The sequence below is a fragment of the Cottoperca gobio genome, chromosome 1, assembly GCF_900634415.1.
Source record: "Cottoperca gobio chromosome 1, fCotGob3.1, whole genome shotgun sequence".
Lineage (NCBI taxonomy): Eukaryota > Metazoa > Chordata > Actinopteri > Perciformes > Bovichtidae > Cottoperca > Cottoperca gobio.
This window is the reverse complement of record NC_041355.1, coordinates 12,047,735-12,061,953: the sequence shown is the minus strand read 5'-3', so window position 1 is coordinate 12,061,953 and position 14,219 is coordinate 12,047,735. Positions and strand designations below refer to the sequence as shown.

The window sequence follows — 14,219 nt, the reverse complement described above, 5'->3', positions numbered from 1 at the left end:
TTATGAAACTTTTTTGTCTAACCAGAAAACCTTCTGTCTGTCACTGGACAAATTAAATGTGTAATTTTAGTTTTTCTTCTTTACCGTGGAGTTGATCATGCGTCACATAGACGTTGTGTTTTACAGGGAATGTTGTAAACCTGTTCTTGGATTTATAGCCAAATAGAAAAGTTGGAGAAAATAGTCACTAATTGAACACTTAAGTTATTATAAGACAATTTTATAATTAGGTATTTTATCAGTCTGTAATCGCTGTAATAATTTAACGCCTGTGATCTGAATTTCTTTTATAGATAATACAAAAGTCAGGAAATTGCAAAGTTTTTGTGAATGCCCATCCGTATGACGCACAACACAAGCAGAGTGAAGTTCCTTGTTGATTGACTCTTGACTTTAATACATTGTCATCTAGTCCCGTCTGTCTGGGACGTGTCCTCACTCCTGACAACTAGAGCATCTCAAAAATATTTACAAGCTTTTTTTTTACCAGTTAATGAGTTCCACGACTATAAACCCTGAAGGACATGCTTATTTGACAGTCATCCAAGAGTTTTGACACTTCTCGGGTGTGGTAGATAAAAGTACGGTAGAATGATTCACATGAGCCCTGGGACACACCTCCTCCACCCTAACTTGGAATGCTTAGCAGCCTGCAGACAAAGAAACCTGTTGTTCATGAACAAAATATACCTGTGTTCATGTGCATGTGTTAAAAAATGGGAGTGGTCAGATGAGTACCTCCCTGAGACTGCGGCTCTCACCTGCATAGGCAGCTTATAGTTGTCGACATGTACTGCATTTGTATGGATGACAGACATACGTGAGTGACGATACTGAACAAAAACAGGACACGGAGAAGACGATACATGAAAGCAGCTCAAAAGTCCTTGTACGATTGAGTAAGTATGTTTGTTGTTTGAATAATACATCTGTTCACTAAACTAAATACTAGTTATCTGACTATTAAAGTGGGAGTTTAACAGAAGTAGCAAAGTATAGATTATTAGTGAACATACAAATGGTTGCCAGTGTTATATGAGCTTTGAATAGACAAAACAGCTAATGTCTGTTTAGTTATACTCTAAACCGTCTATTAGTTTAATGCCAAGTCTGCTTAATGTGTCCAGTGTTAATGAAATACTGCACTACTGCGTGGTGTCATCGTGATTGTGCAATGCTATACAGTATGTCCAGTCCTTATTTCTGTGTGCATTCGTAAGTGGATTTATTTTGGGATTTCTTTGCATATCAGTCCACATATAAAAGTCCAGGTAGAATGTAGTTGGACAGGACTGGCGAGGTGTGGCGTATCTAAGAAAACAAATGCAGGTGGCAAAGGAAAAAAAGAAAATGAAAGTTTCATGTAAAAGCACAGCTATTATCAATTCTCTTAGTTCTTGTTAACTCAAGCACAACTGGTGAGCAGATGGAGTGAATATGTAGGAGAGGAACGTGATGCTCAAAATGAGAAGACGGTCTTCTATTAAAACAAACAAACTGAGAATCATACACATATCAGATCTAACATACCACAACGATTGCATGTTTGTGACTCATCCTGTCCACATATTGGATGTCACATTAGATGACCTAACTCCTCCCCACCCTGTCCAATTATGTATTTCCAGGTTTATTTGCATGTGGTTTCTGCTTTAAAAGGCAGCACACATGCCCCCAACATAACTTTGCTTTTGGTTGAACCAGGTGGCACTGACTTCTTCCTCTTCCTTTCTCTCTTTCCAGCCATGAGTGAACACTTGAGAAGGAGCCACGGGTCCTCGGCCCCAGAGCTGAGACTTGTTCTATTGGGAAACATTGGATGTGGAAAGACGTCTTCAGCAGACACTATCCTGGGACATCTGTCCCCCATCTCTATTGGTGCTTCCCGGAGCTGCCAGCTGCGACAGGGCATCTCTGAGGGCAGGAGCGTGACTGTGGTGGAGGCGCCGACATGGTACTGGAGCGGCGACGAAATGGAGGACAGTGTCAGGGAGGAGACGAAGAGAGCGATGACGCTGGTAGAACCAGGCCCGCATGCTATTTTGCTGCTGGTTCCTGTTAACCAATTCACAGAGGTTGGTTGTAATCTCTGTTTAAACTTCCACTTGTGTGTTAGAGTACAATAACAGTATGTTGGTATACAAGGTGCAAAAGTCATAATATTAACCGTCTTACTCTTCCCTGGTGATCCTAGATGGAGGGTCACGTGCCTGCAGAGCTGAAGGAGCTGTTTGGGAAGGAGGTGCTGGATCACACCCTGGTCCTGCTGACCTGTGGGGACTACTTGATGGGAAAATCAGTTGAGGTATTAGAGTTGTACACTGAAAGTAACTTAGTACATTCACTCAATAACTGTACTTCAGTGCAAATTTGAGGTACTTGTACTTTACTTTAGTATTTATATGTCTTGTGACACACTGACAGGAATAAAAGTGATCTGTCTAAACTTTTCAGGTTAGCTTTAGTAAACACATGATGCATCGTTCTCTATATATACTTTAAAAATGGAAACTGCTGCTTCTCCTTCAGTCCTTGCAGTGTTTTCTCACTATACACCGTGTCTAATGTGTCCAATCAACATATTGAAAATCTAAATTGTTTTCCACAGGAATACCTGCAGGAAGAACACCCAGGCCTGAGGCAGATAATTGAGGACTGTGGGGGGAGGTACCATGTCATCAATAATCGTAGGCGACTGGAAAGGGAGCAGGTCTGCGAGCTGCTGGAGAAGGTGAGACGTCGACGTAAAGAACAATCAACAGAACAGCATTAGGAGTAGAGTTTGTGAACATATTTTCAATTCAAAACATGTTATTTGTCCCCGGCCGGCAATTTTTAGTGGCAGTAGACAGATACACGATATAAGAACATTTAGAAAACACATGAATACACAAATCTCTGTGTGTATTGTACCAGCTTCTGTTTTCTTGCGGATTATGGTAGTTATCTTTAGTCTTACAAGTTAGTCTAGTTTTGGGTCTATTAGAAAACAAATGATTTTGTCAAGCACTTGTAAAATCTTGGGAAAGGGCAATTCTGTTTTAATGCATACTGCACATAGTAGAGCTCTTAGTTTTAATTATGTTGTCTGAGAAGGTTACTGTCTGAGCATGCATGGTTTTCCCAGCAACGCCCTGTTTTCACACAGTTCAGTTCAGACAGTTATAATAAGTCTGATTACATTGTAACTCTGACTGACATTGGAATTTATTCCACACAAATTGACACTGTAATGTGAGTATGGGGGACATTTCCTTAATGTATTGTTTATTTATTTATGTAACAGGTGGAACATATGGGGATGAAAAATGGGCTATACTATATGAAAACAGCCCAGGAGAGAGAGCTGGAGAAACGAGTGAAAGACAGAAAGACTGATCTTATGGAAAGTTACAAAGCTCAAAAGGAGGAGAGAAAAGAGACTGCCGCTTCAACGCACAGCCCATACACAGAAACACTGAGAAGTATCTATGGAAGAGAGGAGAACAGCACCACCACGGAGAGGGGTTGGAGAGAAGAGAGGGATGAGATGGAAGGAAGTGTGGGTGTGAGACAAAGATCTAATGGGCTTCATTCAACTCCAGCACCAAAGCAACAGTCTTATACAGAGCCGCATGATGACAGACAGAAGAGGACGCCCAGTTTCAGACTAAATGCAGGTGAATATATGCATTTTTGTACCCAATGTTGTTCTACAGTACATAACAATGTCATGTTAAAAGAAGAAGAAGAATGAATGTAAGCACAAAACAGGACTCAAACGTACTGTTTTCCCTCTGTAGATGGAGCTATACTCTCACAAGCGTCTGAGGTTAAATCAACTCCGAAAGTGGTCACTACTTGTGAGTCACAGGAATTCACTGTCTCGTATTATCTCACTTAAAAGTGCACTCCTATGATGTTAGATGTTTAAAAAACAATTGTCATTTAAAATGTTCCATGTTTAACTCACATTTTACCTGATACCTGTTTTCAGTTCACCAGAGGATAAACAGCTTTGAAGAGAGATCCCCTGAGGCGTCTCCGACCATTTCTCCTTATTCGCCCACCTTATTGTCTTCCCCCTCCTCACCAACCTTCACCGCCTCTCCTTCCTCATTCCCCTCATCCTCCGCTCCTTCCTCATTCCCCTCATCTTCCGCTCCTTCCTCATTCCCCTCATCCTCCTCTCCTTCTTCATTCCCCTCATCCTCCGCTCCTTCCTCATTCCCCTCATCCTCCTCTCCTTCCTCATTCCCCTCATCTTCTTCATCCTCTTCGGAGCTGCGCCTGGTGCTGCTCGGGCGATCTGGATCCGGGAAGAGTGCAGCTGGCAACAAAATACTGGGGCGGGAGGAGTTTGAGTCACGTCCGGACAGCCTCACAGCGATCACTCAAGAGTGTGAGAAAAAGAAAGCCCTGGTTGAAGGAAAACAGGTAAGCTACTAAGATGTCGTTTGCTTTCATGTTTTCATTTTCCTTTCACTCACCCCTCCCTTAATCTAATCTTTCCAATTGATTGTGCTTTTTTTTCTCCTCAACTGCAGGTGGCAGTGGTGGATACTCCAGACTGGTTTAATTCAGAGCGCAATCCAGATGAGGTGCGAGCTCAGATCTCCTCCTGTACTGCTTTATCAAGTCCCGGTCCACACGCCTTCCTCCTGTGTGTCCCCTTAGACCAGCCTGCAAAGACCGAACTGAAGGCCATCGAGGCCCTCAAGGCTGTTTTCGGCCCAGAGGCGGTCCAGACACACACTCTGCTCCTCTTTACTTACGCAGATAAACTGAGGGAGAGTGGGAAGATGGGAAATGACAGCATTGAGGCATACATCGCTGGTCAGCGGAGCGATTTGTTAACACTTGTGGAGAAATGCGGGGACAGGTTTCATGTGATGGAAATGGGAGGAGGTGGGAGGGACAGGAGGAATGTGGCAGAGCTGCTGGAGAAGGTGGAGCAGACGGTGCAGGAAAGTGGAGGACAGTGCTATTCCCACCCTGCTTTTCAGGAGGCGGAGAACAGAGTGAGGCAGAGACAGGTGGAGATCGCAAGGGAGCGAAGGAGGGGGAAACTAGAGCAGGAAAGACTGCGAGACGCTGGTCAGCTCAGCCCTGAAGGGCGGGTACTTTATTCCTACATGCAGCCAGTGGCTGAGGCAGAAGAGGAAGTAAGGGAGGATGAGATTGAGAAAACAAGGGATGAGGCAGAGATGAGTGTAGGCACAATGAATATTGAGAGCCTTCCTCCTATTACGCATTCCACCTTGTCCCCTTCACTTCTCCACTCCATTATGGAGAAAATGGGGTCTGGTGCACATATGATACCCAAACTGTTGGCTGATGGCTCTGTGTGGTTCGGTGAGGGAGCAAAGAAGGTGAAAGGCAGTCCAGTGTGGGGGAGAGTAGGCGGCCAAGCACAAAATGTCCAGAAGATGATGGTTGATAGTTCTGTGTGGGGGAAGATGGGAAGTAGTGCTGGACATGTGTCCAAACTTGTAGGAGATAGAGTTCCCAAGGTAGTGGTGGATGGTTCTGCCTGGGTGGGATCTGGAGCAAAATCAGCCGCAGCTAGTCCAATGTGGGGAAAATTTGGTACAGGGGCCAAAGAAATGGCTCAGAGTAAGATGTGGGGAAAATTTGGTACAGGGGCCAAAAGCGGAGCTAAACTGATGGCTGAAAGCTCTGTGCGAGTTGGAGCTGGAATTGGTGCCGGTGCAAAGAAGGTGGCTCAGAGTCCAGTGTGGGGGAAGGTGGGCTCTGGGGCCAAAGCAGGCGTCAAAATGGTGGCGGAAAGCTCAGTATGGGAGAAAATTGGGGCTACTGCCAAACAGGTGCCCAAGGTAGTCATAGCGGGCGCATTGCTGGGTCTGGTGCTCGGTGTGTTTTTGGGGGGTGTGATTGGCGGAGCTGTCGGGGCAGCTGCTGGATCTGCGGTAACCGAGGTGGGCAGACGAAAATTCGGCAACAAAAACACAGATGAAGCTGCAAAAAATGTGGAGAGAACAGTGAACGACGGCATAGACTCTTTGGTAAAACAAGGAGAGAAAGTATTGAAAACTGAATGAACAGCTGAACAGATCATGTATATTATAAAATGTTATTTTATTATTTGCTTAAGTTTCATTCCAGCTGCTAATGAATAAGGATGGGTGTGACTTTTGTTTAAAGGGTGAATGATGATATGTTCTAGCAGCATATATGATTCTGACAAAAAGAACTCCGCTAAATTGATTATGTTAGTGCACATGGCAAGTATTGTCTTATATAATGTTTGCAAGATGTGTCAAATTCTGTAAGAAAATAAAAGCGCAATTACTATTTTGAACCTATGACTTTTTGTTATTTACTGTCCATCTCCTAATGCAAGTTTAAATTTAAACTTTATTTATGCCAAGTCAATTAGCAGAACATGTTTGTATACAGAACAGAGCAAGTTCTCCTAATACTGTGCTACTAGTCTTACTAGTGTTCAATAAAATCAAAAAAACTCATTAAAATACCTTTCTCTAAGTCCCAGGCCGGCCAGCATCACCCTGCTTGGCCTCCTGTATCAAAATACAGAGAGAAGGTTAACACCCTATAGTCCCAACCAATATTATAAGGTTTCATTTTCCATTGCAATATGTAAAGTACTGCAGATCAAAAAAATATATATATGTATTATTATCAATTGATGGGTGAGAGCAGAGCATACAGCTAATTTTAGACACAATTGGATATAAAAGTTAGAACAAAGCCATCAGCTTTAATGATGTTTCTATAATAATAATTTGTATCAAATGACAATGTGAAAACAAAGTGAAAGAGGTCATATATAGTTATTAACCTTCAAAGAATTATCACCAAAATATGCAGCTGCGCTGCGCTTTACAGAGCTTTATGGAAAGTTTCAGCTCCTTGTTTAGCCGTCAGTTCTGCAGAAAAACTGTTTTGGTTTACTCTCATCGCCCTCATATAGCCATTTTCAGCTCTTCAGTTTAAAAAACAAAGCTCTAGAAATCCTTGCACACTCCATCATCCAAGGGCAGGCAGATACAGTTCGCAATAAGACATCGTGGAACATTTAGAGGTTACAAAGACATTTTTATCAGGAGTGGAGACCAAAAACAGAACTAAAAGTGATTGAATATTGGACTTATATTCATCACGTGATCAGAAACACGACTAAATGAATGCTAATGTTGCTCCGTAACTGCTCGATGTGTAGGCTAAATAAGCGACAGTTTGCAAATAAGTTTGACATATCAACGTAAAAGGTGATTGGCCAAAAAAAGATCAGTTCTTGCAGGTTTAATGTTATTAATAACACCTGTGCTTTTGCTACTCTTGACAAATTAAATGTCTGCTGTGAAAAAGGATTGTTCACTCTGGGCGACGCAAATTGAGGAAAATTAAGGCAGCTGTGCATTAAAAAGTTTCAACTTGAGTAAAACAATCGTACCAATCACAAGGCTGCACAACTGCACTTCATGAATGTAAGACGAGATGAAAAACGGAAGAAAAGTAACATACAGAACTGGTAGGTTTCAAGATCTGTCAGTAAGAGTGTGAGCTATAAAACATGCACAGCTTCAGTCCTAACTCTAACGATGGCTCAGTTGCATCAAGTGTCCCAGTAAGCCATGCTAGTGAGCCAGCAGGCACAATACCAAACTATGGCTCACCTAAATGGAATGCAGTCGTTTTAATGTTATCAAACCTGTGCTTTTCCTGCCATGATAAACCAAAATGTCTGCTGTGTAACAGACCTATTGTTTGTTTATTCTCTAAAGCAGGGGGCTTCAACGTTTTTCAGGCCAAGGACCCCCCAACTGCAGTAGCGTGGAGCTTGGACCCCCTACTGTACAGTAGAGGCTTGAAGAGGACTGTGCGACGGGGGGTGCGCGTGGCGCAAATTTCTTTTAGTTCATCCCTCTCCTTTCCTCCACTCTGTCTCTGACAGTAGATGTGTGTGTCGGGAGCAAGGTCCCGCTCTTCGTCAAGCACAGCGGAGGAGGGAATGTGATTGCGCAAAGCAAAAAAATAATTGCTTTATCTTCAAACAATTTTGCAACCCCCCTGCAGTACCTCCGTGGACCCCCTGTTGAAGACCTATGCTCTAAGCATTACACCATGACACAAGGCCTTTGGTAAGAGTAAGAGTTTACTGCAATAATATATCAACAAATCATATATTTGAGCAATAGCTCATGACAGGCCGTGGTATATGGTCATTATATCACAGTTAAGGGGCATGGTTCGTGGAGGGTCGACAACCCCCTTAACTGTGATATAATAACCATATATCATGGTCTGAAGTGAGCTATTGCTTTTATAAAACGGTTACCAAGTGTGTCAATATGAAAGAAAAATACACACTCCAATTTAAATAGTTTTTATTATTAAATAATGATGTTCAAAATAAAATAGTCCCTCTGTTGCCTTCTGCACAGCGCCTTTGTTCTGAACGAATACACACACACAGCGCTGGAGAGACACAGACAACACCGCGGAGAAATAGAGCCGGAAAACAGCGGATTTAATAAAAATGGAAGCAAGACGGTATGTAAATAAACTCTTGTATTACGTGGTGACTTGTTTAGAACAGTGTACCAAGTCTGTAAGGTTGTACTAGGTGTGTAATTGTACTTTATATGCGTAAATGTGCGCGTCTTCTTCAAGTAGCCTGCGTCCTAGCAGACGCTGTGGGCTGGAGATGAGGAGGTGTCACCAGAGATCACATTCAGGCCTGTAGAGGGAGCTGTGGGGATGCTGGAGGATCTGGTGATGCTGTCAGACACAGAAGCCCCCCACCACACCACAAGATGGCAGACTGAGGCAGAGCCCGATGATGGAGTCCAACCCCCTCTCGGTGACATTTATTCCCACTTTGATGCTGCAGTTTTCAAACTCCTCTCTGAATACACAAACAAGAATGCAGCCAAAACGCTGGAGAGAGGGAGACAGTTCATCTGGACTGAAATAACTCCAGAAGAAATGAAGAAGTCCACAGGCATGTTGCTGTACATGTCAGTTTTGGACCTGCAGAAAGATGAGCAACCTTTGGTGTAAGCAAACCATTTTCCATGTGTCATTCCCTGCCACTGTCATGTCCCCAGACAGTTCATGGCCATTTGATCTAATCTTCATCTGAGTGACCCAGAGAAAACAGGAGCAACAGGAACAGTCACTGGCAGTACCACCAAGACCTCTGCATGTGAAGGGACACTCAGAGAAGAGAGAATTACCCTGTGTGGGGAAAAACGCCTGGACATATTTTCCATTTTATGGCCTGTTTTTGCAGATGTAAGAGTAAAAGACTCAAAACTTTTACTGGAAATAGTTGTACACATTTCAAACTTCAAATGTAACATGTTAAATCACTTATTCATGTACATTTGCTGTGTTTTTTGTTCACTAAACCACTAAACTCAAATTCCGCTTTTGTGTTTCTCTTCATTTTAAACTGTTATTACACTCTCATAACATGCAATAAATTGTAAATGACTGCCAGATATGGAAAGTTCCAGGTATTGTTGGAAAATGGGCAAAAGCACTTACTCACAGGACATTTCCTGACCTTTTTTTTATAGTCAAAATAAGCAAAAAAGTCCAGGCGAAAATGTTGAGGCTTTTTAGGCTTAGGTGTTAAAGGGTTAACAGAAGTAGCAAAGTATAGATTATTAGTGATCATACAAATGGTTGCCAGTGTTATATGAGCTTTGAATTGACAAAACAGCTAATGTCTGTTTAGTTATACTCTAAACCGTCTATTAGTTTAATGCCAAGTTTGAATTTCACTCTACTGCTTAATGTGTCCAGTGTTAATGAAATACTGCACTACTGCGTGGTGTTGATTGTGCAATGCTATACAGTATGTCCAGTCCTTATTTCTGTGTGCATTCGTAAGTGGATTTATTTTGGGATTTCTTTGCATATCAGTCCACATATAAAAGTCCAGGTAGAATGTAGTTGGACAGGACTGGCGAGGTGTGGCGTATCTAAGAAAACAAATGCAGGTGGCAAAGGAAAAAAAGAAAATGAAAGTTTCATGTAAAAGCACAGCTATTATCAATTCTCTTAGTTCTTGTTAACTCAAGCACAACTGGTGAGCAGATGGAGTGAATATGTAGGAGAGGAACGTGATGCTCAAAATGAGAAGACAGTCTTCTATTAAAACAAACAAACTGAGAATCATACACATATCAGATCTAACATACCACAACGATTGCATGTTTGTGACTCATCCTGTCCACATATTGGATGTCACATTAGATGACCTAACTCCTCCCCACCCTGTCCAATTATGTATTTCCAGGTTTATTTGCATGTGGTTTCTGCTTTAAAAGGCAGCACACATTCCCCCAACATAACTTTGCTTTTGGTTGAACCAGGTGGCACTGACTTCTTCCTCTTCCTTTCTCTCTTTCCAGCCATGAGTGAACACTTGAGAAGGAGCCACGGGTCCTCGGCCCCAGAGCTGAGACTTGTTCTATTGGGAAACATTGGATGTGGAAAGACGTCTTCAACAGACACTATCCTGGGACATCTGTCCCCCATCTCTATTGGTGCTTCCCAGAGCTGCCAGCTGCGACAGGGCATCTCTGAGGGTAGGAGCGTGACTGTGGTGGAGGCGCCGAGATGGTACTGGAGCGGTGGCGAGATGGAGGACAGTGTCAGGGAGGAGACGAAGAGAGCGATGACGCTGGTAGAACCAGGCCCGCATGCTATTTTGCTGCTGGTTCCTGTTAACCAATTCACAGAGGTTGGTTGTAATCTCTGTTTAAACTTCCACTTGTGTGTTAGAGTACAATAACAGTATGTTGGTATACAAGGTGCAAAAGTCATAATATTAACCGTCTTACTCTTCCCTGGTGATCCTAGATGGAGGGTCACGTGCCTGCAGAGCTGAAGGAGCTGTTTGGGAAGGAGGTGCTGGATCACACCCTGGTCCTGCTGACCTGTGGGGACTACTTGATGGGACAATCAGTTGAGGTATTAGAGTTGTACACTGAAAGTAACTTAGTACATTCACTCAATAACTGTACTTCAGTGCAAATTTGAGGGACTTGTACTTTACTTTAGTATTTATATGTCTTGTGACACACTGACAGGAATAAAAGTGATCTGTCTAAACTTTTCAGGTTAGCTTTAGTAAACACATGATGCATCGTTCTCTATATATACTTTAAAAATGGAAACTGCTGCTTCTCCTTCAGTCCTTGCAGTGTTTTCTCACTATACACCGTGTCTAATGTGTCCAATCAACATATTGAAAATCTAAATTGTTTTCCACAGGAATACCTGCAGGAAGAACACCCAGGCCTGAGGCAGATAATTGAGGACTGTGGGGGGAGGTACCATGTCATCAATAATCGTAGGCGACTGGAAAGGGAGCAGGTCTGCGAGCTGCTGGAGAAGGTGAGACGTCGACGTAAAGAACAATCAACAGAACAGCATTAGGAGTAGAGTTTGTGAACATATTTTCAATTCAAAACATGTTATTTGTCCCCGGCCGGCAATTTTTAGTGGCAGTAGACAGATACACGATATAAGAACATTTAGAAAACACATGAATACACAAATCTCTGTGTGTATTGTACCAGCTTCTGTTTTTTTGCGGATTATGGTAGTTATCTTTAGTCTTACAAGTTAGTCTAGTTTTGGGTCTATTAGAAAACAAATGATTTTGTCAAGCACTTGTAAAATCTTGGGAAAGGGCAATTCTGTTTTAATGCATACTGCACATAGTAGAGCTCTTAGTTTTAATTATGTTGTCTGAGAAGGTTACTGTCTGAGCATGCATGGTTTTCCCAGCAACGCCCTGTTTTCACACAGTTCAGTTCAGACAGTTATAATAAGTCTGATTACATTGTAACTCTGACTGACATTGGAATTTATTCCACACAAATTGACACTGTAATGTGAGTATGGGGGACATTTCCTTAATGTATTGTTTATTTATTTATGTAACAGGTGGAACATATGGGGATGAAAAATGGGCTATACTATATGAAAACAGCCCAGGAGAGAGAGCTGGAGAAACGAGTGAAAGACAGAAAGACTGATCTTATGGAAAGTTACAAAGCTCAAAAGGAGGAGAGAAAAGAGACTGCCGCTTCAACGCACAGCCCATACACAGAAACACTGAGAAGTATCTATGGAAGAGAGGAGAACAGCACCACCACGGAGAGGGGTTGGAGAGAAGAGAGGGATGAGATGGAAGGAAGTGTGGGTGTGAGACAAAGATCTAATGGGCTTCATTCAACTCCAGCACCAAAGCAACAGTCTTATACAGAGCCACTACATGCAGGTGAATATATGCATTTTTGTACCCAATGTTGTTCTACAGTACATAACAATGTCATGTTAAAAGACAAGAAGAAGAAGAATGAATGTAAGCACAAAACAGGACTCAAACGTACTGTTTTCCCTCTGTAGATGGAGCTATACTCTCACAAGCGTCTGAGGTTAAATCAACTCCGAAAGTGGTCACTACTTGTGAGTCACAGGAATTCACTGTCTCGTATTATCTCACTTAAAAGTGCACTCCTATGATGTTAGATGTTTAAAAAACAATTGTCATTTAAAATGTTCCATGTTTAACTCACATTTTACCTGATACCTGTTTTCAGTTCACCAGGAGGATAAACAGCTTTGAAGAGAGATCCCCTGAGGCGTCTCCGACCATTTCTCCTTATTCGCCCACCTTATTGTCTTCCCCCTCCTCACCAACCTTCACCGCCTCTCCTTCCTCATTCCTCTCATCCTCCGCTCCTTCCTCATTCCCCTCATCCTCCGCTCCTTCCTCATTCCCCTCATCCTCCGCTCCTTCCTCCTTCCTCATTCCCCTCATCCTCCGCTCCTTCCTCATTCCCCTCATCCTCCTCTCCTTCCTCATTCCCCTCATCCTCCGCTCCTTCCTCATTCCCCTCATCCTCCTCTCCTTCTTCATTCCCCTCATCCTTGGGGCTACTGCCAAACAGGTGCCCAAGGTAATCATAGCGGGCGCATTGCTGGGTCTGGTGCTCGGTGTGTTTTTGTGGGGTGTGATTGGCGGAGCTGTCGGGGCAGCTGCTGGATCTGTGGTAACCAAGGTGGGCAGACGAAAATTCGGCAACAAAAACACAGATGAAGGAGCAAAGAAGGTGAAAGGCAGTCCAGTGTGGGGGAGAGTAGGCGGCCAAGCACAAATTGTCCAGAAGATGATGGTTGTTAGTTCTGTGTGGGGGAAGATGGGAAGTAGTGCTGGACATGTGTCCAAACTTGTAGGAGATAGAGTTCCCAAGGTAGTGGTGGATGGTTCTGCCTGGGTGGGATCTGGAGCAAAATCAGCCGCAGCTAGTCCAATGTGGGGAAAATTTGGTACAGGGGCCAAAGAAATGGCTCAGAGTAAGATGTGGGGAAAATTTGGTACAGGGGCCAAAAGCGGAGCTAAACTGATGGCTGAAAGCTCTGTGCGAGTTGGAGCTGGAATTGGTGCCGGTGCAAAGAAGGTGGCTCAGAGTCCAGTGTGGGGGAAAGTGGGCTCTGGGGCCAAAGCAGGCGTCAAAGTGGTGGCGGAGAGCTCAGTATGGGAGAAAATTGGGGCTACTGCCAAACAGGTGCCCAAGGTAGTCACAGCGGGCGCATTGCTGGGTCTGGTGCTCGGTGTGTTTTTGGGGGGTGTGATTGGCGGAGCTGTCGGGGCAGCTGCTGGATCTGCGGTAACCGAGGTGGGCAGACGAAAATTCGGCTACAAAAACACAGATGAAGCTGCAAAAAATGTGGAGAGAACAGTGAACGACGGCATAGACTCTTTGGTAAAACAAGGAGAGAAAGTATTGAAAACTGAATGAACAGCTGAACAGATCATGTATATTATAAAATGTTATTTTATTATTTGCTTAAGTTTCATTCCAGCTGCTAATGAATAAGGATGGGTGTGACTTTTGTTTAAAGGGTGAATGAATGATATGTTCTAGCAGCATATATGATTCTGACAAAAAGAACTCCGCTAAATTGATTATGTTAGTGCACATGGCAAGTATTGTCTTATATAATGTTTGCAAGATGTGTCAAATTCTGTAAGAAAATAAAAGCGCAATTACTATTTTGAACCTATGACTTTTTGTTATTTCCTGTCCATCTCCTAATGCAAGTTTAAATTTAAACTTTATTTATGCCAAGTCAATTAGCAGAACATGTTTGTATACAGAACAGAGCAAGTTCTCCTAATACTGTGCTACTAGTGCTCAATAAAATCAAAAAAACTCATGACCTTT

The 14,219-nt window shown here is 43.0% G+C and overlaps 1 protein-coding gene across 1 annotated transcript; it reads left to right on the top strand.

Moving 5' to 3' along the window:
* The first annotated feature begins 1,556 nt into the window (after nucleotides 1-1,556).
* LOC115007425 (uncharacterized) lies at nucleotides 1,557-13,793 on the top strand. Its single transcript, XM_029430292.1, has 13 exons — nucleotides 1,557-2,075; nucleotides 2,195-2,305; nucleotides 2,609-2,731; nucleotides 3,287-3,659; nucleotides 3,783-3,842; nucleotides 3,977-4,416; nucleotides 4,527-6,033; nucleotides 10,350-10,720; nucleotides 10,840-10,950; nucleotides 11,254-11,376; nucleotides 11,932-12,268; nucleotides 12,397-12,425; nucleotides 12,591-13,793. The coding sequence occupies exons 1-13, from the start codon at nucleotides 1,617-1,619 to the stop codon at nucleotides 13,791-13,793; spliced, it is 5,247 nt and encodes a 1,748-aa protein (XP_029286152.1). The 5' UTR covers nucleotides 1,557-1,616.
* Nucleotides 13,794-14,219: the final 426 nt, after the last annotated feature.